This window comes from Anguilla rostrata, chromosome 9 (assembly GCF_018555375.3).
Source record: "Anguilla rostrata isolate EN2019 chromosome 9, ASM1855537v3, whole genome shotgun sequence".
NCBI lineage: Eukaryota > Metazoa > Chordata > Actinopteri > Anguilliformes > Anguillidae > Anguilla > Anguilla rostrata.
The window spans coordinates 9,665,078-9,690,644 of NC_057941.1; the positions used below are offsets into that span (position 1 = coordinate 9,665,078).

Sequence of the window (25,567 nt, forward strand, 5' to 3'; positions counted from 1 at the left end):
AAGGAAAACTGCAGCCACGGTGGTTTCAAACCCCAGACAAGCTGGACACAATCACTCCATAGGTAGTTTGCAAGTACAAGTCATTTCTCATGCAAATTATTCATGTTCTCTTCAGGGGAAAAGGATGCCAGGGTTGTCAGGGACAATGAGTTTGACATGCAGCTCCGGCATTGAGTCAACAGGGGGCAGAGTAATGGGAGAGGGGCTGAGCAGGTAGCAGAAGGGACAGTGAGAGGGGATATAACTGCAGCCACGGTTACAAAATATTACCTCAGTTTCTCAAAAGAAGCCATCAAAGCTAAGTCTTTGTTTGGGTCTGCTCGCTTTCCCTTAGTGTTTTCATCTCGTGAAAATTTGGCACTAGTTTTGTGACGATACATCTTTTTGTGGGGCGTGGCGTTGGAGCCCGGAATGCCTAAGTTGGGCCTGTCAAACATGTTGTAGTCCAGTGCAAGAGGGGGAAAGAAGGGGTGGGAGGAGTTAAGCTTAGCTTGGTTTTTTCCACCCCTGCTGGTTGACTTCCTTCCTCTCACAGCTCCAGTGTTTGCAGCACATGCACCTTTCTTCTTTGAATCAGGCGACGTACCTGCCAGGATTTTGAGAGTCTTTAGTTTGAGACTATTAGCCTCTTGAGGCACGCAGACTCCAGAACCAGGGCTCCAGAGTGGCTCAATGGAGGCCATCATGAACCTCTGAACCTCTGCCATCCCAGAGGCAATGTTGGAAAGGATATTAGAAGGCTCCTCAAACTCCCGTTGGCCATCATCTAGATGGTTAGTGCCTTCGGACTGACCCATTCCAGATTCCTTCAGCAAGGGCCAATCCCCTGAAAGTGGGTGAAAACCAGCCACTGTCATCGAGTCAGCAGGGGAAAACATGTTATTCATAACTTTTTGGGATATCTTTGTGCCTCCTGTCTGACCTTTAGCAGCCTTCCCATCCAGCAGAGATTTAACCTTTTTCGTTGAACAAGAATTCTGTCGAGGGCTTTTGTTCTTTTCACCCTTAGCTGCTCTGGGAGCCTTTGTTTTCTTTGCACCTTTCTGTTCCAGTACAGAATACTGCTTCCCAATTTTCTTCTTTGCTTTTGGGCCTTTTGTGCCACTGATTGGTTCAGACAACTTGTCAAAGCTATCTAAACTGGTGTCCTTAACCAGCTCTATGCTGTCATCATCATTGAAAGTATGGAGCTGGAGCTGGTGGCTACTCCTAGTGAAAGATGTACCATGTTGCACCTGCCGTGGCATGCCACTACAGTCCCAATTCCTTTCTGCTGTGCTACCCAGAATCACTTCACCTGCATCTGTGGAATACTTGGTTATTCCACTTCCCTTTATCTCTGACCCAGTCTCCTGAGGAGATAAATTTGGTGTGTCTGGGGGCGACATTTCAGATAGAGATGAGTGCCGGAACTTATCTGGAGTAAAGTTGGAAATGTCCAGTAGGTCTGTGGACTCCCTCAAGGGTGTGATTTCATCAATGCTTTGCTGTATCACTAGTTTTGGACTGCAGTGCGCCAAAAAGTTATCGTTCATGTCCTCTTCACTGTCCTTCCCACAGGACTTCAGTGTGAGTGAGCTGTAACTGCTGGAAGTGTCTGACAGTGAGCCCATTGAAACTAAGCTGATGAGACTACCATCCTCTGTGTTTATAGTGCTTCTCTGAAACTGCAGCTGGCCTTCTCCACATGGTGCCTGGCACACTTGATAGTCTGCATCAGGCTGCAGGTGTTGCTCAGAGAGATAATTCTCATGTACAAGTCTGTTGTCACTCGGGTTCCCCTGACCGTACCCTGAGATCGACAATTTGCTAGCCATTAACACAGGCATGGGGCTAACAAAGCTGGCAGGTAAAGCAGGGGATCCTGTTTTGCTGGGTGCCACTGGTGGCTGGTTAGAGGCAGACTGTGAACTCCATGTTTGAGTGAAATTTTGCTCCATCTGGTTGGTGCAGTTTTGAGGTGAATGCTGGAGCTCAGATTCAGAGGGAGGGGAGAGCACACAGCTCTGGGCAAGCTGAAGAGATGCAAATTGTTTCTCATCTTGAGAAACACTAAGCTGGTAATCCTTGGGAAGCTGCTGAGGGAAATAAGAGATCCCTGCACCACTGGATGATTCAGATGCATCTAACAGGGTCTGCAGATAACCTCCAGGGACAACAGGAACACTTGCTGCCACAGTCAGAGATTGACTTTTTTTCTCAGGAGAGCAGGCAGCTGGTATAAAAGTGCACTTTTCATTGGCATTGGCAACATACTTTCCACGCAAATGGGGGTTGTTTGCAGCTGAGGCAACTGTTGTATCATTCAAGTCCCTGGCAGAGCTCTGGTTTTCTAACATAGGGCAAATCCCTATTAGGTTTGTCACACTTTTGCAATCCTCTTGCATGTCTTTCATTTTTGTACTCCTCAGTCTGGCTTCACTTTTGAATTTCCTTATTCTCAGGATTTTATTCCCAATTCTCTTATCTTCTCGTTCCTGTGATCTGCTCTTCGCTCTGCCAGTGTGCATGACATCTATTTGGTCTAATCTTCTGGCACAGTTGGAGGCGGCTAGTGTTAATGGCATGTCGGTGAGGACTGCCTCATCTTCATGGCCGCTTTCCTGTTTGTGACTAGAAGAGGAGCTCTTCTTGTTCGTGTGCTCAACAGTTTCAATTGTTTGAATCCTGAGTCTATTTGCAATCTTGTATTTCCATTTGGGGAGACTAGAACTAAATGAACGTCTGCAACCATTCAAACGAAATTTGTGTTTATCACCCAGCACACGTCTACTCTGCGGCTTTCTTTCCTTCTGCATCTTTTGCCAGTACTCTTTCAGAGGAGCTAATTTTTCATACTTGTGTAGCGAGTCCTTGTTTATGCTAACTGGTAGGTCAGTTGGATGGACTCTCCCAATCTTCACCAGCATGTTTTTTTCCCCTTTGAACCTATTGATAATGATGTATTTGATCATCACCGGGGGCTCCTTACGACAAGATTTTCGTCTCTTTTTTGGACTCCAGTCATCATCCTCCTCCTCTTTTATGCCAGCTGGCTGCTTATCACGTTTTTCAGTGTTCCGCTCACTCTCAATAGAGTCAACGTCATAGAGGTAGTCCTCCCTAAATGGTACTTTTCTCTTTGCACGGAGTCCGTAGTTCAACTGACTAGATGAGCTTGAATTCTCTCTGGAGAGAAAGTGGCGGCTACCTTTAGCCTCCTGCAGAGTATCACAGGAGGACCCAGTGCAAGAGCTGTCATCGCTGTACTCGCCAGAGTCTTCAGTAGAGTTACTTTCACAGCTGACGTCCGGTGTGACATCAGCAGAAAAGCTGCCATTGTCAACCTTCTCCTCGGCCCAGATATCGTCTCCTTTCAGCTGCAGCCTGTCTGCTGTCTTCCTGACAGCTCCACTCTCCTTCTTGGCACAATTGACGAGGACGGTTGGGAAAAAATTAAACTGGGCCTCTTCCTGCAGGGCATTTGTCTTCTCTCGCACATTGTCTTGGAAGGACTCATAACGGATCTTCAGGGAACACACATCACTACTCAATGTTGAGTCATCATCATCAAACATGTAGTTATCTACATCCTCTTCTGAAAAGAGGTTAACGGAGAGCTCGTTCTTGGAGCAGAGGTCCAGCAGCTCTATCTTACTCTCGCTGATGAAGGACTCGAAGCAGCCCCAGTCCTGACTGGGGTTAGCTAGCAGGGCCTCCTCGCCATTGCACTTGTCCAGATGCAGGCCTTCATAAATGCTCTTAGACGTGAGTTCCTCAGAGTCGCTGTCCAACTTTTCTGCATCCCTTTTCTCTGCTGCCCTGACTTTGTGTACTGGGTAACTGAGGAGCTGGTCAGAGAGGAGCTGCTCACTGTAGCGGCTGCTGTTGCCTGAGCTCATGTCCTGCATGCTCATATCAGGGATGGAACAAGAGTCATACTCCCGGCCCAAGTCTCCCATTTTCAAACTGATCCCAGGCTCGGGGTCGGCGGCATCCTTGGTCTCAATAAAATAGCCAAGGCAAGTGCGACTTGGCTGCATCAGGCAGTCTCCTGTTAAGGTGGAGATTCCCCCTGGAACCATCATACTAAATGGTGTTTTTTCGCAGTCTTCTGGCAGCGACCAGGGACTCACTGCCTTGGTGATACAGGAGGTGAGAGGAATGGCATGGGTACAGGATTCATCTGGTACAGCGGGTGCAGGGGCCTCATTCAAGATGAGCGGAGAGGGAGGGCGCAGCACAGCGCTCTGGGTCTCCTGGCCTGCCTTCTGCGTGTTTTCTGCAGCAGCAGGTGAAGGGAGGGGAATGGCAGCATCTGCAGCACCACACGTCTTCACATTACTTTCCCGGTCATGTGATCCTGATGGGTGGAACAAAAATGATTTACGGTAAATGCTTCTGATTTATATACTTCCAGGGTCATTATACCGATAACATGTTCCCATCATGTATCATTTTAATTCTGTCTGCAGAAGAAAATGTTTAATTAAAAGTTAACAGTAGCTAAATGTTATCTTTGCTTGTCTGCATACGCAGAGAGCTGAGGCTGGTGCAAGTACTCGCAACCTTTTACACAGCCTGGAAACCACGTAACAACCGCAACTCTCCAATGACCACTATACATAGAATACAACTGTATACCCCTGCAGTTAATTTATACTACGGGAAAACAATGAATACGTGTTCATATGGGTATACAGTGTGCACACATTTTCTGATGAAGACAATGGGGTGGCTCATAATGTGACTACCTCACATACAGTCCCTCCAAAACTATGGTAACGGTAGAGTGAAATTAGATATTTTTACTATATATTTGAGGCATCTTAATTTGAGATCAAAAGATGAATATGAGACAAATGTACAGACAATTAGCTTTTATTTCATATTTACATGTATGTGTTTTACCATTTTACAGAAACAGGTGGTTTTGTGTTGAGTTTCCTCATTTTCAGCTATGCAAAATTAGGTCAGGTATCCTTTTACATGGACTGTTCACAGATAAGAGCAGCGAGTGTCTAGTCTTGGTTTTAGCCTGGTTTTAGAATTTATGAAGAAGGATACCACATAAACTGGGTATATAAAGTACAGTTAGGAAAGTCTGGAAAAAGAACAAAACAACTGGTGGACTTAGAAATAAACACCGTACAGGTTGGCCAAGCAAAACAACTGCAGCTCATGACTGACAAGTCCTAAGAGCTGTGAAGAAAAACCCTAAAACAACTGTCAGTGACATAACCAGCAGTCTCCAGAGGGCAGTGGTGAAAGCCACTGTACGCAGAAGACTTTGAGAGCAGAATTATAGAGGCTACACTGCAAGATGCAAACAGCTCATCAGCAACAAGAATCAAAAGGCCAGATTAGAACTTGCCAAAAATACAGAGACAAGCCAGAAGAGGGTTCTGGGCCAAAGTTCTATGGACAGCTGAAACCAAAATAAACCTTTAATAAAGTGATGGAAAGCCAAGTGTGGTGAAAAGAAGGAACAGCCCATGATCCAAAGCTCACCGCCCCATCTGTGAAATATTGTGGAGGAAGTGTCATGGCTTGGGCGTGTATGGCTGCTTCTGGAACAGGCTTACTCATCATTATTAATGATGTAATACAGAATGGCAGCAGTAGGATGAATTTGGAAGGGTCCAGACAGATTTTGTCTGGCTATGTACAGTGCTGTCGCTTCATCCTGCTGCAAGACAATGGACCAGATGCAGAAAGCGACATAAGAAGTTGGTCACCGCTGTTAAGAAGGATATTTGGCATTCAGCAATGTTTTCTTATTTTAGGCTTTTTCTTAGGTAAAAGAAAAATGTAAGAATGGTTAAGACCACTCTCACTTAAGATATGAACAACAGGTCCCATTGCTGAAAGTCCAGAAATCGTTTGCTAAATGCACAGAAACATACGTTTTAAAATAGAAGAACATTAAAAATGCATTAAAGGAATATAAATGCACATCAATGCATCATCCCATATAGATCATTATGATGCTTTAGAATAATTAAATATTACTGTGATGTTAGTTTACACTCTCCTTAAACAGGTTCCAAGGATGCAATTCTGAATACACACACTGTACACACTGTAAAAATATATTTATCATTTAGAGAAAAGGTTTCAATCTATAGCACACATGAATTTTATTGTAACCTGGCCAGCTGACAGAATTTGAATGTACCCCCCTCAGAGGACATGCCAAATGACCCAATGAAAGTAGATGTGCATCCTTATTTGCCAGTGGTTAGAATTTTTGTGGTACAGGCATGGTTTTAATTTTTGTTGAATTACTATTGATTTTGATACAATTTAAATAATTCCACACAAAATTGGAGACTTAACTTCTATTCAGGCCTGCTTTAAGAGCATTTTATTTATGCCTGCAAGTTTGTTACATATTATTTTATGTAGAATGTAATGAAGTCAAAGTTGTATAAATAAGCTGCATTGCTGTTAAGATCTTATCTAGACTTTTCAGGACTGCATCAGAAACCACTTTTGTCTGAGGATTGTGACTGTGTTCTGGTTCTGCTAGTGGTGATGGTGGTGGTAATTTTGGTGGTTGTGATTAGCCTAAGTGGCTTGGTTTTGCTCTGAAAATAAGAATATTTGAATCCAGACAAAATAAAGCAAAACAAACAGGGATAGGCTACTACAATTAGGTATGTAGAATACTAAATGGTACTAGACTAGGGCTGTCAATACTGGTCAAAAATTATGTTTGAATATTCCTTCTAAAAAACACTTTGAATACAGTAAGTTTGAATATATTCAAAGATGGCAACAATAAAAAAATACAATGAAGATTTAGCCATAATATTCCACAATTTCTCTGGATTTGTGATGAAAAGGTCCAGACTTTATGCATATTAAAAAAGAAAATGTTTTACTGTACCATTTTGGAGACGAATAAAGGTAATCATAACTGTATATGGGAATATATGAGAAAATTATCTTTGCAAGTCCATTACCCTGGATTTTTCCATAATTAGTCCACACGTTCACTTGACTTGTGATAAGCAAGGCCCAGAACATATGCATTCTGAAGAGGTTTTACTGTCAAAATGTACAGATATGCCCATGTAAATTCATTATAAATGTATATGGGCTTATATGGCAACACTATCTTTAGGAGTTCGTTGCACAGGATTTTTGCATAATTATTTCACGGCTTCAACACTGAGGTGATTAGGAAGGCCTAAATTATATGCTGCTTACGGGCTTATATGGCAACACTAACTTTAGGAGTCCATTACACAGGATTTATGCAAATGGGCTGGACTGCTGAGTGGGCTGGGGCATACTAGCAGCACTGCCTCTCAAGCCAGCAGAACCAGATGTTCGCTTATCAGCCTAGCCCAGGGCACTGTCCTGGGCTATGGCGCAGATGGAGGAAGGTAGTTTAGCCTAGTCCATTAATGTATGGTCTGAGTTAGCTCTGCGGGGTTTGCGCATTCATTGAAATTGGGTTGAACTCTGTTTTTGGGGTATTACCTTATGCTAATCACTAATGCCCAGCCATGCGCATGCCATTTAAGAACCGATCGGTTTCACTATTCAATGGTACCATGGGCAAGAGCAAATTTGGGTGGTTCAGAAGCCACCCGACGTTGACTTTTCATACACACTTCTCTCAAGAAAAAACAGAATTGTAAGATATATTTTTAGAGAGTCTGGCCCAATGAGCCCAAATACACTGCCTACACAAATAAAGCAATCATGAACGGGAAAAATTTGACTAGCCAAGTCGGTCACAAAATTTAAATACAATTGAGCGTGCATTTGCTGAAAGGGAGACTGAAGACTGAAACCCACTCAATGAAAGCTGCTGCAGGGAAGGCCTGGAAAGCCATTTCCAGAAAAGATCCCAAATGTTTGGTGATGTCAATGGGACTCGATGCCGTTATTGCATTTAAAGGCTATGCAACCAAATATTAGACTTCATTGCTTTACTTTTTTTAGTTTATTCGTTGACTTAATTTTGCACAGCTGAAAATAGGGGGACTTACAAAAACAGCTTTTTGTGTAAAATGGTAAAACACATACGCATATAAAGGGCATGAAATTGTCTACATTCGTCTCATTCGTCTGATCTCAATTCCAAATGTCTCAAATATATACAGCAAAAATAGCTAATTTCACTCTACCAGAACTATACCTTTGGAGGATAGTGTATCTGCACAGAAAACATGACTGCAGAAATGAGCATGTAGACTACTTAATATCGACCCACCTGCAAGCTGCATGCACGCAAAACATCTCTTAGCAGAGATTTCACCAGGATCCGTGGTGCAATGTCTGAGATAAGACCCACACGCATTCAGTGAATGTAATACACGCATTCAGTGAATGCAATGGCCACTGAGATGTTGGAAGGACAAGTAAATATATGAACACTACGTCTCTGAAAATGAAGATTTAAGATGACAGCAGCACAAGAAAGGACATGTTGTATACTAAGTGCGCCAGAAAGATAATTTTGTTAGCATGACAATACGGTAACAATAAGATCACGTTGTCAGTATGACAATAAGGTGACAGTAGGATGATGTTGTCAGCATTACAGCAAGTTAACATTAAGATCATGTTGTCAGTATGACAATAAGGAGACAATAAGACAATGTAGTCAGTGTGACAGAATGGTAACATTAAGAACAAGCTGCAAGTATGATAGTAAGGTGACAGTAAGATCATGCTACATGCTACCAAACTCAGTCCCTTACCTTTCTCATCCACCCCATTGCACTGTGTTGGGTCCTGAGCCGGCACAGCAAGGCTGGTTTCCTGTAGAACATCCATCAATTTGGCCTGGTTCTATTCCTCTCGTGCATCATTATCACTCTCTAACCTCCTGTAATATGACAGAGAATGAAGAAGGCGTTAAATGTTGGGAAGGTACTTAAGAGAGGTGTCTAAACTTATCCAAAAAGGACTGGCATAGGTGCAGCCCTCAATAAAGTGTTCACTGAAGACTGATTAGTTCACTCAGAGGTTTTAGTGCTGGGGTGGAACAGAAGCCTGAAACCACACAAGCTCTCCCTGGATAAGACTGGAGACCTCTGCCGACAGTGATTGGTAAATACTTTTGCGCTACTACCTGACATTTCCTAGAGATTCCAGCAATACAACAAGGAAGGATACACCATTCACCACTGGCATAGTTCTATACAAAACAAATAAGAGGCCTTACATAACATCCATCCAGGACCCACTGCACTGGCTTGCATGTTCTTTTAGGACGTATTCTTTAAAGCAAAGCATAATCTGGCCCCCGAATACTGAAAAATGTGTTTGTTTTCCAAACATTCTGACCATAAACTTGGATTTCGACTTCACAGGGCTACATGCCCGGACAGTTGGAATAAGGAGCGCATGAATACTGCAGGCATACAGTAGATGTGCTGACTACACCAGAATATCCTCAGAGGGTTCACTGAAAAATGCAAACCACTGGTTAGCTTCAAGATCAGAACAGTCAGGTTAGAGTTTGCTAAAATGTGCATTAAAAAAAACTGTAGAGCTCAGGAACAAATGAAGAAAGGAACTGCTCATGATCCAAAGAATCTATCCATCTCAAGGGAATGTGGTAGTTAAGTATGCAATCATTAATAGATAAATAGATCAAAACCATTTACTGACACATCAGTTTGACACTGAAAGTAGTTCATGTCGCCAGTTGAGCAAGATGGCAGGTGAGTTTCTGGGCTCTTCCCCATTCACTTTATTTTTGATCTTATTTTACCTACTTCGTATCAGTTAATGTTTCTATTCTGATTTTACTTTTTAGTTAGTCCAACCATATGCTAGAGCCAGTAAAGAAGAGATCAACTTTGCATCTTTCATCTCCTGCAAAGTTGTGAAAAGTTATTCCACATACAAAGATTGAGGAGATTAATGACATTACAAATGTCTCACCACATACAACAGTGGTTGTAGCTGGAGTGTATATATAGACTGTACTGTTAAATGATCCATATAGTTAGCTCAATGAACCCTATGCCATTAACTTGTTAAATAAAACAAGTGTTTCTCAACACTTATCTCGCACCTATCCTGCTCAAAGAACATAAAGCGACTCTACATGACACGAACAAGGGTAAATGGCCAAGCGATGACACAGTAAATCCCAAGCTCTTATTAACTTCCTGGCTATTGTTAGACTCATTATCACCAGACACGATTCAGACCTCGGGGAAAAAGGCTCTTTCCACAGGCATGCCAACAAAGGATCCCACTGACTATAAACTATCATCCTGTTTCCTCCATTCTGAGGTAAAACTATGAGCTAAGGTCCTCACTCCCAAAGCTGCAAACACATCAGTCAGGAAACCTGCATGACCATATTAACACATAATGATCACAGCAGTTTTATGGCAATCAGCCTGGCCTCATGCTAAGCCGGCAAAGCTTAGGCATTGAAAAACATTCCATTTGTCTTAGGAGGGCAGTGACAAACTAGAGAGAGTTCATTTTCACACTATCATCGTACCCCACACACTCAAGCTTGCTCCCTCAAACTACAGTCAAGTATACTTGACAAGGCAATTAGGATGTGCAGAGGCCAAAATAAGAGGTAGCGCATTATTAAGCCCAATGGTGTGATATGCTGAAGGAGGCTGAAATTGCAAGCACAAATCACACCTTCAGATCCATAACTGAAGCAGATTTGAAAAGCTTGCCCTCTTCAGATGGCTGTATAGACATGCCTACATTCCTTGCTGGAGAAAACACATCACAGGCCCATTTTTAACACATAACAAACTGTGAATCATCCCTCTTTCTCTCTCTCGCCGTTTGCTCTGTCCTCACACAGATGTGTCCTAAAGGTGGTGGACTGAAAAAGAATAGCAGTGCATACTGTATGTTCCGGGAGGTATGATGTGAAACATGTCACCTGTTTGGTGAATGTGTGGGCCGGTCACTGCCCAATCCACTGCTCCCTGTCGATCACCCTGCTACGCCTGCAGGGGAGCGGAGGATGCGCAATGAAATTTGTTCAGGGCAAACCCTGTGGTGCTGCCTTCCTCCATCTCACCCATCTTTGTGCTGGATTGGGGTTTGTCCTATGTGGAGGCAGATCCCAGGCAGTGAGCCCTATGACAGGAACTATGGAGTCCCTCTAATTAAGCCATTACATCAGTGCAGAGCACCAGGAGCACTGGCTCAGAGTAAGCAGGTCTGCCACAGGCAAGGCTGGCTGAGAGAGTCCTCTCTACCCCTGTGGTGTTTACAGAGTTTGTTTGTGTTTCACAGTCCCTGTTATTAGAGAAGGCCTGTGATAACATATTCTGTGTTCAGGATGAATCACCTTTAAGGTCAACAGCTCCGGGAGGGAAAAAAGGTTAAACAACAGAGATGCCTTTCTGCCAGGAAGAACTCTTCTGCTTTTCTGGTGACTCATGTACAAAACCTTTACCACAGTAAGAAAATTTAATAATTAATATTGTTGTCTGAAATACACTCACAAAAATCCAATAAATCATTCATCAAAAATTATTCTCAAAAAAATATTGCAAATACCTATACAATATTTGCAGCACTGCGTATACTGTATATAAAAGCACATGCCTCCCTCCACCCACCGTTCTACAACATGACCACAAAGCTGTAGAGGACCATGCTGTGAGCCAACATGGTGCTCACTGCACTGGTTAATGGGATAAGTCTGGTACCCAGAGGCAACTGTAGTTGGCAGCTACTGGGCTGCTGCCAGGCCTTGGCTCTGTTTCCTGCCTGTGAAGGGCAGCCAAAGCACAGGCATGCCTAGCAGGTAGGGGACCCTGCACTGTTGAAGATGCAACACCATATAATGTGGCAATTACTTTCTGATGCCAAAATAAGCTCATTTGTTTTTTCTACAGGAGTGGCCTATTCTGCATCCTCATGTTCATCTTTTGATCTCAAATCTAAATGGCTTAAGTATATAGCGAAAATAAAAAATTTCACTCTACTACCATACTTTTGGAGGGTACTGTAGAGGAGTACAGCAGAACAGGCAACTCCTGTGGAAAAAACAAAACAAAACAAATGAGCTTATTTAGGCACTGGAAAGGTAACTGACCACATTATATGGTGTAGCATCTTCAGTGCCGGGTCCCCCTATGTGTCAGGCAAGCCTGCACAATCTGTGTATTTCCAGGTTGGCCACAAGCCCCAGGGGAACAAATCTTTACTGCATGGGCCAGGGTGTTTTTACAATTCAAGGTAAATTTTTTTTTTTTGCTCATATAATTTACCTGCTCACAATTAGTAGAGATGATGATGACCATTTGAGAAGTTCTTTATTTCTCATTTGTGCTTTTCCCCTTTTTTCTCCTCAATTTGGAATCCTGAATCATTGTCAGCTCTCATAACAGGGCCTGGGCTTTCGATGCAGGAGGGTGCAGACAATATGCTCTCCTCTGAAGTACGCAATGCTAAGTGCTGCTTCTTACCACGCTGCAGCTTGCACATCAGCCTGGTACAGAGATGAGGTGACACAGTACTTCCTGTGCAGCTTAACAGGAAGACCTGCAGGCATCTGATTGCCCAGTGGGGGTCACTAGAGAGCAATAAGAGGTGGATCCCTGCCAGCTGAAGCCTCCTTAATTAACCCTGGGAAATGCTACATCCAATTATACATCGTTCTATGAGACTACCGGCCACAGACAGTATGGTTCATTCGCTCTGGGACCACTGGGACCATCCAAGCAGAAGGACTAGAACACTGCCATATCTGGATGAGCCACCCAGCATCCCCCCAACCACTGAGAAGGTTAATGAAATCTTACGATTTAACTTGGCTGTTATATAATCTGATGAAGGGCACATTGCTTATTGAAATTAAAATAATTTATCAATCTGCAATAGCCTAATTAAGGCACTAGACTGTCAAGTCTATAGAAAAATGTATATTTCTAAAATGTTGCCCATATCACTTACACAGTAAAATGCCCAGTGTTAATTCAACTCTGTTACAGCTGAATTAACACTAGGCATTTTACCGTGTATGACCACTACTGCAGTTCACTATTATCCACAGCGACATAGACAATAGCCACTACTGTTCAATCCATAACCACTGCAATTAAAAAGAAAAAAATTCTCAATTTTTGAAGCCAACTGAAAGTATACATGGCTAAAATTAAATCTTGATGAATTTTTTTGTAATCTCCTTTCATTACACCATCTAGAGACTTTTATTTAAAAACACATTCCTCTGTGAATATAAATGGTAGATTTTTTTTTCTTTTATAGCTCTGTCTATAAAAGGTTCATTTTACTTCAACACTCAGCCTGACTTTGCTTTGTAGTCATGGTAATATGGAGTCACCAAGGAAATAAGGTTTGAGGCAACTGATCGGAAACATATAGATTTCCAATAGAATGCAGTGTAAACAACAGTTACACAATAGTATGTGACAAGAGGAGACACCTCAAAAGATAAGTGCTTCCAGAACACCGTCCAGAACATATTGATCTTATTGCTTTGCACTAAAATTTCAGGGAAAGTCAGAATCTGGACATGAGTAAAATGACACAATCACATAATTAGAAAGAAAATACGCATTTTTCATCCAATTGACAGTTATCTATTGTGACATAATATTGTAAATGGAAACAGCAATTAGTAGCTTTTGATTCAACATTAAATACACGTACTAGTGAGCATGTGCCAAATGTTGACTTTGATGTAATAACTGTAATTCATTGCAGCTAAAACAAAAAAAATGCTACACCCCCTACCTCGGTAAAGTATTAAAAACACAATTAACGACCGATAACGTCCAGTGAGGTAACCCACCCAGTACATTATATTATATTAATTTAGCAGGTGCTCTTATCCAGGGTTACATAGATGAAAGAGAACAGAAATGAATTCACCTGATTAACATGAGCCATAGTGCCAGACCTGGCTAACAACATTCCCAGATCTTTCCTGTGTATAGATGCAACATCACCGAAGTACTAGCGTTAACTGCGTTAACCAAGAACCAAGATACGGATTCAAGAGCTAAGAGGAGGAGAACATAAGACAATAAAAAGCCATGACCTGAATTAACACAATAGGTGGAAGTGCTACGAGCTGGGAGGGGAACCACAATGCAGTCTGAAGAGGTGAGTCTTCAGTCTGGCCCGAAGATGGCCAACAATTCTGCTGTCTTAACCAACATGAGAATGTTGTTCCTCTGCTGGGGGGGGGGGGGCACCAGTATAGACAAGCATTGGACAGAGCACACTTCGAATTGCAATTATTTTCAAACGTGCAGCCAACAACAAACAAAAAATCTAAATCAAAACCAAAGAATCTTCAAAAACCCATTCAAAATAATAATTACTCTTAGGCACAAGATTTCAAACATTACCTAAACCAAGGTTTTTGAAATTAAGAAATGAGGTGGACAAATTTAGATGAATGAAAAAGAGAACATACAGCTCTGCTGTTAGTGATGGGGTTGGGCAGTATTCATGACACTTCGGTTCTAATGCATTGTTCCACAGCCAAAATCTGACAACAGTAAGTGGTTTTAGTGAAATCCATAACCTCTGCCTAATGAGCCATGTCTGGAGAAGGCTGGAGATTCGCAGAAATGTCATTCATTTCTTTGCAGTGCAGCACAATGGACTGTCAAAGTAACATAACATTTAAACTAATCTTTCAAACAAAAAAAAAATTCTGCCAAAAGAGAAATCCAGTCATTACAGCAAAGAGCAAGAGACAAAGAAATTAAAATAAGCAAAGGTTTGCTGCAAGTCACATTTGAAAACAGCCTTATTCTGACACTGGTGTGCCCATGCGACTGCACAAGTCACCCGATCCCCTTTCGTAAAGGAACCAACGGGGCCCCAGGCCTCAGGCCTACTGGAGTGTAAAGTAAGTAGTTATGTTCCTCCGGAGAATCCATCCTGTTCATGCACACTAGGGAAACGTGTAATGATGCTGATTGCAGTAATGCGTCTCTTTAGTTTGACTCAAACAGCTACTGGAGTCCTCACCAACTCTACTGTATGTCTCAAACAAGGTCTACTTACAACCCAGGGCAGGAGTTCTTCAAATGGGCTGTCCCTCTTATTCCAAAAGCCTGCAAAACAAGTCTATTCTGGTCAGCAATCTCACTAGTGCTTTAAGACATGGAGGTACATATATACTGTGAAATGCATCTGAGCATGGAACATCAGATGCATTGTTTTTGCAGGTCTGCACTGAAGAACACTGCTGAGACCCAGCCATTCTGGTGATTTTTTCCAGGTGTAACTGTTGTCAAATATTCATGTAAAAATGCAAAGTTCAAATCCAATCACTCCAGATTTCACACACACTATTTTTATGCTACTCCTGCAATAACAGTTTAAGGTGAAATGTCGAGTTTCTGTTGAAATCAGTGCGTATGTAACCACATCCAAAGATCTTCAATCAAATTATTCAGTCCCACTTAACTCACACCCATAAATAAAAATAGTGTACTATAGGCCAAAGGAAAATTGTAATTATGCACTTGTGGAAAAATAGCAAAGCGACCTGTTGCAGTTGAACACAGGATAAAGATATATGCAAAAAATGTTACAAAAGGCACAACAATAGGAAATATTTTGCATCTTATGCAACTCATAAACCAGTAAATAAAGTACTAAATAAACAAACCTTCCACCACAGTGACAGCAGTTATTGTCTCTGCATCAATTTATAGGCTATATGGCTTGCATTACTAAGTTTAACGTACAGAGATATCAGATATCAGAATAAGTCTGGAATTTAGCCACAAACAAACTGAAGATTTAATATTAAAAATGTTCGCACTACATTTTTTAATAGCAAATGCAACACTTGTGTCACACTTTGCAGCCCTGTTACCTCACAAATGCCAAAAACATGGGAGGCTGGTCTTCCCCAAACTTCTTCAGTTCCTGCATTTCACACCAACTGTGTACTATATGGACACCAGAGATGGGCAGTGGCTGAATAATCTTCATGATCCCTGTTCAGTATTGTCATTCACCCCATGTTTAGGAATAAAAACGATCATTATCCCTGTACAATAATCTCTTCTACATGACTTCCTCTATAAAACATCAACATATACACATTTCTAAGATGAATGGGAGGTGACTATTACCCATAGACAGGAGGTACAGACCTCTTTACCGTGCAGCTTCTTATGAAAAACCACAAAATGGCACAGATTACTAGCTGCCCTCACAAATACCCCCAAGCACACAGGGAGGTCCATATAGAAATGGTTTTGTCGAAAACAGTGTAGAAGAACTTGACTTGACATCCAGTATAAAGCCTTCCCAGAAACGTGGAGGTTGTTATAGCAGCAAAGGGTGGACCAACTCCAAATTAATGCCCATAATTTTGAATGAGATGTTGTATGTCAGGTGTACACCTACTTTTGTCCATGTAGTGTATGTCCAAGAGGCTCTAGTTATGGAAGCTACATTCACTTTGCCTTTCTGAATGTCAATCAGAAGCTGGGTCACTGAGGCGATTACACATTATTAATGCATGAGAATATCCTGGAGGTTTGCAAGCTCACAGAAGCACCAAGTTGGTATCTTCTTTAAATTTATACCATATTGGCCAGCCACATTTTGGCAGATTGCGAGAAATATTTACAGATTTATCTGGCCTTCTTCACTCTTGGATTCAGTAAAGCAAAAACATGTTTTTAAATGATCGGCTACATAACCAGTGAATCTACTGCCATGTTGTCTTGCGTGGTATCAGAATTCATATGGCACAGAATGGGAAAGAAGCGGGAACTTCCGCGTCATGGCGCTCAACCACAATCAACTGCAGTCAAATTCAGCCTTTGTGCACCGTTCCCTTCGTTCACTTACGTCCAACACAGTTTTTCCATCGATAAAACTGAAGTGTGTTTACATCTGAAGCTAGCTCGGATTGGTGGGGCATCTTTTTGCATGTCTTATGTCTGGACAGGGAGTTCCGCAGACACAAGAGGGTTAAACAGCAGGGCTACGCCAATCCAGGTCCAGCAGGGGGCAGAATCTGCAGCTATTTGCTCCAATCATGCACTACACCAGCTGATTTTACCAACACATGCTTTTATAATCATCAGGAGGAAATAACCCTAGTAGTCCCTTTTATATGCCTGCCTACACTTCTTTGTTGCTTCTTTGTTTGCAGGCTTCTATCACAGAACCTTGTGTCAGAACCTTGAAGCAGACAAGGTGAATCACCGGAATCAGTCACCGGAGAAGCGGAAGCCTGGTCCCAGCCTGGTCATGCACACCAGGGGGCACTGGTCATCCTCCCACCTACCAGCCTGTGCAGGCCCAGTCATGTGAACATACGCCAGGATGGCACACAATAACAGATTTGTTCCTCTTCTTCGGTCACTTTAAATAAAGGAGAAGAATGCATTATCGCCACAGTCTCCCTAAATCACTTCAAAGACGGGGTAAGAGTCCATTATTACCAGTCTCCCTAAATTACTGTTAAAGACTGTAAGAGTTCATTATCACCCAAATCTCCCAAAGACACTTAAAGGACTGGGTATGAGTTCATTATCACTATAATCTCCCTTAGTCATTCTAAAGACAGGAAGAGTGCATTATCACAACAATCTGGCTCAGTAAATTTAAAGATTATGAAACAGTCATATCAATGTTTAATTATGCTTCAAATTATTATCATGAAAATTTGGTTTTGGCAGCAATATCTTGTTATTGACATTAAACTAGTGAAAATTAATTGGATTGACTAAGAAATCATATAAACTCATACAAGTCACTCTCATATGCAACAGTTACATAGTGTGCACTTTTTTAATCAAACAATTTAATCATTTTTAAACATTTCATTTTGAGGGTAAAACCAATGTCATCAATGATTTTGGGCTGGACTCAATTGCAAAGTGACACAGGTCTATCCAAGGGGAGAAGGTATTTATAATTTTTTCTTTTATTCAATTATATAGTACAACTGAGAAGAATGGGGAATATTCAAAGGACGCATCTGGTATTCCTTCAACAGCACAGTGTTTTAAGGAAAAGCCTCACAACTTGTGCTGTATGGTGATGTCTATGGGTCACAGACTTCATGCAGTCACTGCATGCAAAGGATATGCAAAGTACTTAACATGGGCACTTTCATTCACAAAACATTAATATCTCCCAAACATTACGGTGCCCTGAAATGGGGGGTATGTACAGAAAGGGCTGCAATTTCTACACGGTGAAAACAAAGCATACAAAAAATACCAGAAATAGAGGCTGAGAATGTGCACTTCAACCATATGTGTATCCAATTGTTTGGTTACAAATCTAAAATCGTGGAGTTGCAAATAATCAAACATTATTCAACCATAGTATCATGGTATATTAATGTTAACATAAAACTTAATACAAAAACTTCAACAGCGTTTAAAAAAAAATGTAATGCTAAATGTTTGGTTTGCATGCTGTTTAAATGTCCAAATCAGCCTCCATTCGGATGTTTTTCATTACAGAAGTATTTTTTTTCCCAGGTTTTCCTCTCCGATTCATTTTAACAATGGCTCGGAAGCACACCACTTTCAGAGCTGCAGAGAAATTCTTCACATCAGACGCTGGCTTTTAAAAATACCTTCAGTGTAATTCTCTGTCTGACCAGGGCTGTCTAATTTGCGGCGATTGATTAGATACAATAGGTGTGAACTGCTGGGAGTCGCCCACACACTGCTAGGTGCTACTCAGACACATAAAGAGCACCAGCAATGGAAAGAGGTGTGTGAGCCCCTCAACATTTAATTTGCAGTTACACTTGAAACCTCCCGGCAATATCTCGCCCCATCATCACAAGAGAGACGAGAGGAGAAGCTTCATTTTGATTAAGTCATTAATAAAAAAATTATCAGAAGCATTATACAATTTCTAATCCCTTGCCTGATCCTGGCCTTTCAATTAATTGGTTGTCCTGATGGCTAAGTATAGTCATGCCTGCACCTATAAAGCTTAGGTTGAAAAGGTTAAGAAAAAATCTGACATATTGCTTAAGAGTAGATGTATTCTTGAGCTCTCTGTACAGTGGGAGCTTGTTGTATGTCGGGAGCTCTATACAGTGGGAGCTTGTTGTATGGTGGGAGCTCTACACAGTGGGAGATTGTTGTATGGTGGGAGCTCTATACAGTGGGAGCTTGTTGTATGTCGGGAGCTCTATACAGTGGGAGCTCGTTGTATGGCGGGAGCTCTATACAGTGGGAGCTCGTTGTATGGTGGGAGCTCTATACAGTGGGAGCTCGTTGTATGGCGGGAGCTCTATACAGTGGGAGCTTGTTGTATGGCGGGAGCTCTATACAGTGGGAGCTCTATACAGTGGGAGCTTGTTGTATGGCGGGAGCTTGTTGTATGGTGGGAGCTCTATACAGTGGGAGCTCGTTGTATGGCGGGAGCTCTATACAGTGGGAGCTCGTTGTATGGCGGGAGCCCATCGTTCGTATGGTGGGAGCTATGACACAGTGGGAGCTCGTTGTATGGTCAGTGGAGCTCGATATACAGTGGGAGCTGTTTATGGGCGGGAGCTCTATACAGTGGGAGCTTTGTATGGGGAGCTTATGGACAGGGAGTCAGCTAGGCGTTGTATGGCGGGAGCTCTATACAGTGGGAGCTTGTTGTATGGCAGGAGCTTGTTGTATGGTGGGAGCTCTACACAGTGGGAGCTTGTTGTATGGTGGGAGCTCTACACAGTGGGAGATTGTTGTATGGTGGGAGCTCTATACAGTGGGAGCTCGTTGTATGGTGGGAGCTCTATACAGTGGGAGCTTGTTGTATGGCGGGAGCTCTATACAGTGGGAGCTCGGGGGGGTTCAAATGCTTGTATGCCAGAGTCAGTAAAAAATGATGTACACTGCGTTTGTCAATGACAACTCTTGCGCTGTTGTAGCATCTCCCCATGATGGTGCATTACATACAGGCATTTAGCAGACACTTATCCAGAATGACTTACACAACTTTCTACATCGCAAGGGTCCAATGGCAGTGTCCTATTTGGGAATCGAACCTGTGACCTTTAGCTAACAAGATCAGCTCCTGACCCATTATACTACACTGCCGCCCTTATAATGCAATGATGGCACCTGTAGCTTTGCAGAGCCTACCAAACCACCTGAATAAAAATCTAGGGGAAACACTATAAAGCATAAAACACTAAATTATAAGCTACTGTTCACCAAGCTCAGAGAGACTCTGCACTCATATAAACCACCGCACTGTTGTACATTTTGATGCGTTATTACATCATTTGTGTACTGAATGTCCTTGTGCCCCTTCACGGGAAGCCTATTGTGGAAAAGAAAATGTACATCGTCTTGTTTGCAGCTTTACAGACGCACTGAAAACATGTTTACACACAGCTTACAAAATAGAAAGTTTCTCATAAATGGATATATTGTCACAATAATTGCCTCAGGTCTCACCCATGCTAGTATTGTGGCACCCAGAATTGTGCATCTTTAAAATGTTAAATTCTTCAATTTTATAGGCGTTTACTTAAATCTTCAACAGCCAATTGTATTTAGTAAGACAAATGACATTTTTAGATGTACAAGATGAACACACATTTTACTACTGCTTCAGCACACCTTTAGTTAATTTGGATATTAGTATAACTGAGCCGTCTATACATATGAAGTGGATTATTAAAAGCATCAACAGGGAGCATGCTAAATCAATATGCCGAAAATGAATCATGTTGCGAAATGTTTTCAACTCCTTGAATCCATAATGATACCAAAGCTTCAGGCACCCCATCTTGGCTAGCCCACAGCAACCTTAAGAGTACAAACACATGCTTCCACTGGAGGCACTTGCTACAGAGCATAAACATGAAGAATATCAACAATGTATCCAGAGGAAAAGCCAAAGGCCACAACATATAACCAATGTCTGGAAGGAGGAAAACTACCTGATAATTCCTTACTGGATGAACAGCTCCCTATGTCAAATCATCTGCTCACAATATCATTTTAGTTTTTTGAGTGCCTTGACGTTAGCCCATACACACTTGACAAAGACATGCAGAGACAGACCTAAACATAAACACCAAAAAGAGTAATACCGTCTTAATGAGAAAATATATTTCATAATGATCGTGTCTTGATGCTAAATTTTATGTTATTTCACATGCTTGAACAAAATGTAATTCTAGTACTGTTTAAACTTGTAATCATAACAAATTCATTCTTTTTACAAGATTAATACAATAAATTAGAACGTGTCTGCATGTAGCCTAAGTCTCCATCCTTACAGTCCCAGAAAGTTATTTTCTCTGGCTTTGACGTTAATGCATTTAGTGTTCCGAATCGCTTCCCCACTTGTACAAGATCGTACAAACAGCTGATAAGTATCAAACATGTTAGCATTACTAATTGCTTAATTAAATAGCCTTGATGCCGTTCTCTTTGACCGTTTTGTGTTAATTAGCTAGTTTAAATTTCATGCTCACTTCCTTAAGCACACACTTTATTTTGTACCATACAACCTGTCCGTAATGTATTATTTAAACCGATAGCCTAGGTTGTGATTGCGAAACAAATTGAAAAAACTTCCTTACTTGAACAAGTGGAGTCTGGAGCAATGAGTTTATGAGAAGCGTTAGCAAGACCCATTGCTTGAGAGTCAATGTTTACACTATAGAGGCTTACAGTCTGACAGCTGAAGGAAAAAAATATATATACATTTTTAAACAAACTCTATGACTAGCTAGCAACTTCGCTCAGTGAATGAAATAACAGACTGCTTTAACAGACATTAGGCTAACATTTTAAGGTTGGCGCAAAGATTTATGGTATATCCACGGTGAAGAATACAGCTGATGCTACCTTAAAATTTGGCTAAACGAAGGCCCCTTAGTCAGAAGTGTCCTGTGGTGCCTACAATTCAGAACAGCACTTGAAAGTGTGATTTTTACTTCCTGCCATTTAGTCAGCATGTACCTAAGTCATCATGCCTTAGTTATCCAGTTTTCTGCCAAATGTCTGACAAATGCAATAAAAAGCAATTGGCAGATGGCAGGTATAAGCAATCTGCTGGTAGTCTAATGCCGTTTCATCAGGCAAAATACATTTAATTAGAGGGCAGCTTCAGGGAGGCTGCTCATTCCAAACATGGCTCTCTAAACCCAACACATAAATACCTGAAGCCACAGCCCATCTCACGACATCATAATGGACAACAGAGAACGATCAGTCTGACGACTGCAAGAAAGAGGCTGGACGTGATAAGGCATGACTCGTAGCTGGCGGCGTAACTTGCAGGTTTCCAAATCACACCAAAGAGCTGCGGGAAATGTCACAATTCAGGCTGGGTGTATGTCGTGGAAGTCACAGACTCTGTGAGGTTTGACTTTTTTTGTTTTTGTTTTGAAGGTTCATTACTTTCCTAATTTGTTAGCCATTTCTATGATTTCCTGTTTTTAGTGATTTCTGTGATTTTTCTGCCGTTTTGGAGGATAATTGTTAACCCAAACATAGTGCACTGATGTGCTGTTTAAACCATTGTAATGTTTCAATTAAAGTGTTTAGCTTCTCCCACAAGCTCATGTGGGTAGTCGGTCAGTCTGTACCTAACGCATATCATGACATCATCTGTGTTCGCACAGTTCTTAATCACTGTCACACACCATCAGTGTGAAAATTCCCTTCCCTCCTCCAGGTGAATGACAGTGAGCGACGTCAATCGCTTTCTCTCTTTTCCTGCCCCTTTCACCCAAGGTGCTACTGTCCTTTGAGTTCCCACCCCCATGAGGGTGGCACACAAGCACTCCACCAAACTAAAGACAGAATCTAAACAATGCCAGTGCGTTTTACCGGCTGCCGGAGCCATGGATTCTTCTTAACAGCGATGCTAGCTGAACTATAATACCATGACCACGAGGCAGGGCCTGCTCCTGCTCCCCTGAATCACAGAGGAGCCTTCAACAATGTATGAAGTGCTGTGGGAAGAACACAGATGTGACCAGCAGTGAGTAAAGGCTGTTGAAGCAGAGGAACATGCAGAGCATTCCTCATTGCAACAGTCAATCAAGAGAGATCTGCAGCCTTTTAGAAAGTGAAGACAGTACCATTTCTTAACAATACATTCACATTAGCCTGTAAACTCAACCCTGAGAATGACAATGTACCTGATTAACTAACAAATTGATATTACAGTGAAACCTGCAGACCATGGTGCCCCTGTAGCACATTACAGTCTATAACAATGAAATAATGTCTGACACATGAGACTAAGCAATGTAACTGTGAACTGCGTGGAAATTCCATGCCCATTTATGAAAAAAGTGACCGGAAAATTTGACAATGAAAAAAAAATAATTAATTATTTTGAACATGCCCAAATGTGATTCCCAAACAGGGGGGCAATGTGCAAGTACCATAACCATTCAAAACTTTGTGCTGCCGTGTAATCTCAGCAGCTGATAAAAATGAGAAAAGTGGAGAAAAATACAGAATATACTGTACTAAATATACTGTTTAATAGCTTGACTTATAGCCTAGCCTATAATGTTCCAGGACCTCACAAATATTTCCAGCACATTTTGTTAATTTTCTCATTTTCCAGGTGTTTTCCATGACTGGAAAACTAGTCGATAAATTTCCAGGTTTTAAAGGTTTTCCAGGATGAGTGGGAATTTGTTTATGAAAAATTGTGTGGATATACCTGACAGCACCAAGGGAATCTGTGTTTATAGTGCACATTTTATTGATGGATTCTTACAGAATAGCCTCATGCAGAAGTCTATGGGTTTCGTGAAGAAACTGATTTTGAATCCTGATGCTGTGCCAGCTATGTATCCTGGGACCACAGCAGCGAGTGTTGCCAATTAGCCTATTCATAGATTCTGCCATTTTCAATGAGAGTAAAGGTGTAGAGATGATACAAAGCCATTTCAGTAGGTTCCACTAACACTATTGGGTGGGAAAACCCCTATTAAACAAATTATTATTAAATATAGAGTATTTGTAAGGTTTTAAAATACATCTGGAGGTGTAGTTTAAGACTACAACTCAAAATTCACTGGTAATCTACTGGATGTGATGACAGTATGTATACTGGCCCCCCAAGCTGAGTCGGCTAAATGACTGATATAGAACAGCAGTGGACCAGAGTCAGATTCCAGCATACTATCACTTGGAATCTTGCATTAGACTGTCAGCACCATCATAGCCAATCCCCATGCTCACTGTAGCTGGGGCACATTGACTGAAAACAGCCTGTTCGGCCCTCGCACCTCAGCAGTCCCATAACTTCCCCATTTGAAAGCTTTTCTGCCCAGGAAAATACACACACGCCAGTTCAGTTCAGCTCTGCAAAGCCCGGGCATTTAGCATTCGTGTGTATCTCATTTACAGAAACGCTTTCATTCAGTCTCTCGACATTCACTCTGTCGACACAAAACTCAGCAGTCAGCCTGAGAAGGTGGCTCTCGGCTTCATGCACAACAGTAAAAAAACAAACAAAAAAAGAGTAGTCTCAATTTATGAAAACCTGAAGTTAAATACAGGTACAATAAGATAGCTGAAGGGGCAAACTGCTGCTTCAATCACTGCACATAAACTCACAGCTACCACTCATATGCCTAAATCAGGGGTGTTCAATCTCATCCGAAAAGGGCTGGTGTGGGTGCAGGTTTTTGTTTTGACCCAGCACTAAGACACCTGATTCTACTTATCATTGTCTTGATTGAAGACCATCATCAGTTAATTAGTTGAATGAGCTTTCGTAGTGCCGGGCTAATACAAAAACCTGCGCCCACACCGGCCCTTTCTGGATAAGACTGGACACCCCTGGCCTAAATGCTAAAAGAACCAAAGCTCTACGTGATCGCGCTGGATGGGCATGGTCCAGATCAGGGCCGTTTTCTCCAGCACTTGCTGCTGACTGTGCTACCGCATTCAGAGACAGACTACAGCTGTGATTCGGTAACTCCCCTCTCACACTCTTTACTCAGAACACATCTGGGAGTCGAAGGGTTGCACAGAAATTGCACACCTTCCAGGCAGAGAAAGACCAGTGGAGGAAAGGAGGCAGAGAGAGAGAGAGAGGGAGAGAGATAGAGGGAAATAGAGAAGGAGAAGAGAGAGAGAGTCAGAGAGAGAAAGAGAGACACTTCCTGTGCTGTATTCTCTACCTCCTGAGGAGAGTCATGCTCACCAGAGAGAAGAACTGTGTGTCCTTGTACCCCGCACAGCAGCGTTCTCAGAGAGGAACAGGCTTTTTCTGGCACACTCAGTAAAAACAACATATTTTGCAATTATCAACCACAAGGTGCGCAGCAATTAATAGCACTATCCCGATGCTAAATGTCACATGACAGTGCCATATTCCTGGAGCCAATTATTCAGTAAAATGGAATTTTCCTGGACAAACTAGAGATGTGTGGCAGGTAAATGAGCTGGGTCCTATGCGAGTGGATTAGTTTTGTTCTATGTGAGCTGGGTCGTTTATGAGTAAATGACCTGGGCCCTATATGAGTGAATGAGCGGTTTCCTACGGTAGTGAATGCGCTGGATCCTATGTGTCAGATGTTTGCCCCTAAGCCTTTTTCTAAGCCAGTAACATCCATCTCATGCCAGGAAGTATAAATAAAATGACAGGCCTTTTGTTCACCCAT

General features: G+C 42.0%; 1 protein-coding gene across 7 annotated transcripts in view; it reads right to left on the reverse strand.

Moving 5' to 3' along the window:
* Nucleotides 1-25,567, reverse strand: part of LOC135262880 (neurite extension and migration factor-like) — a 51,597-nt gene that overhangs the window by 7,048 nt on the left and 18,982 nt on the right. For 4 of the 7 annotated variants that reach the window (XM_064350250.1, XM_064350249.1, XM_064350248.1 and 1 more), the window contains exons 2-3: nucleotides 8,700-8,827; nucleotides 271-4,342 (exon numbers count right to left, since the gene is read on the reverse strand). In XM_064350250.1, the coding sequence (XP_064206320.1) occupies nucleotides 271-4,342; nucleotides 8,700-8,775 (4,148 nt within the window). In that variant the 5' untranslated portion in view covers nucleotides 8,776-8,827. Of the gene's footprint in view, nucleotides 1-270; nucleotides 4,343-8,209; nucleotides 8,321-8,699; nucleotides 8,828-25,567 lie in introns of those variants that run through there. The other 3 variants (XM_064350247.1, XM_064350245.1, XM_064350246.1) reach the window with 1 other exon arrangement.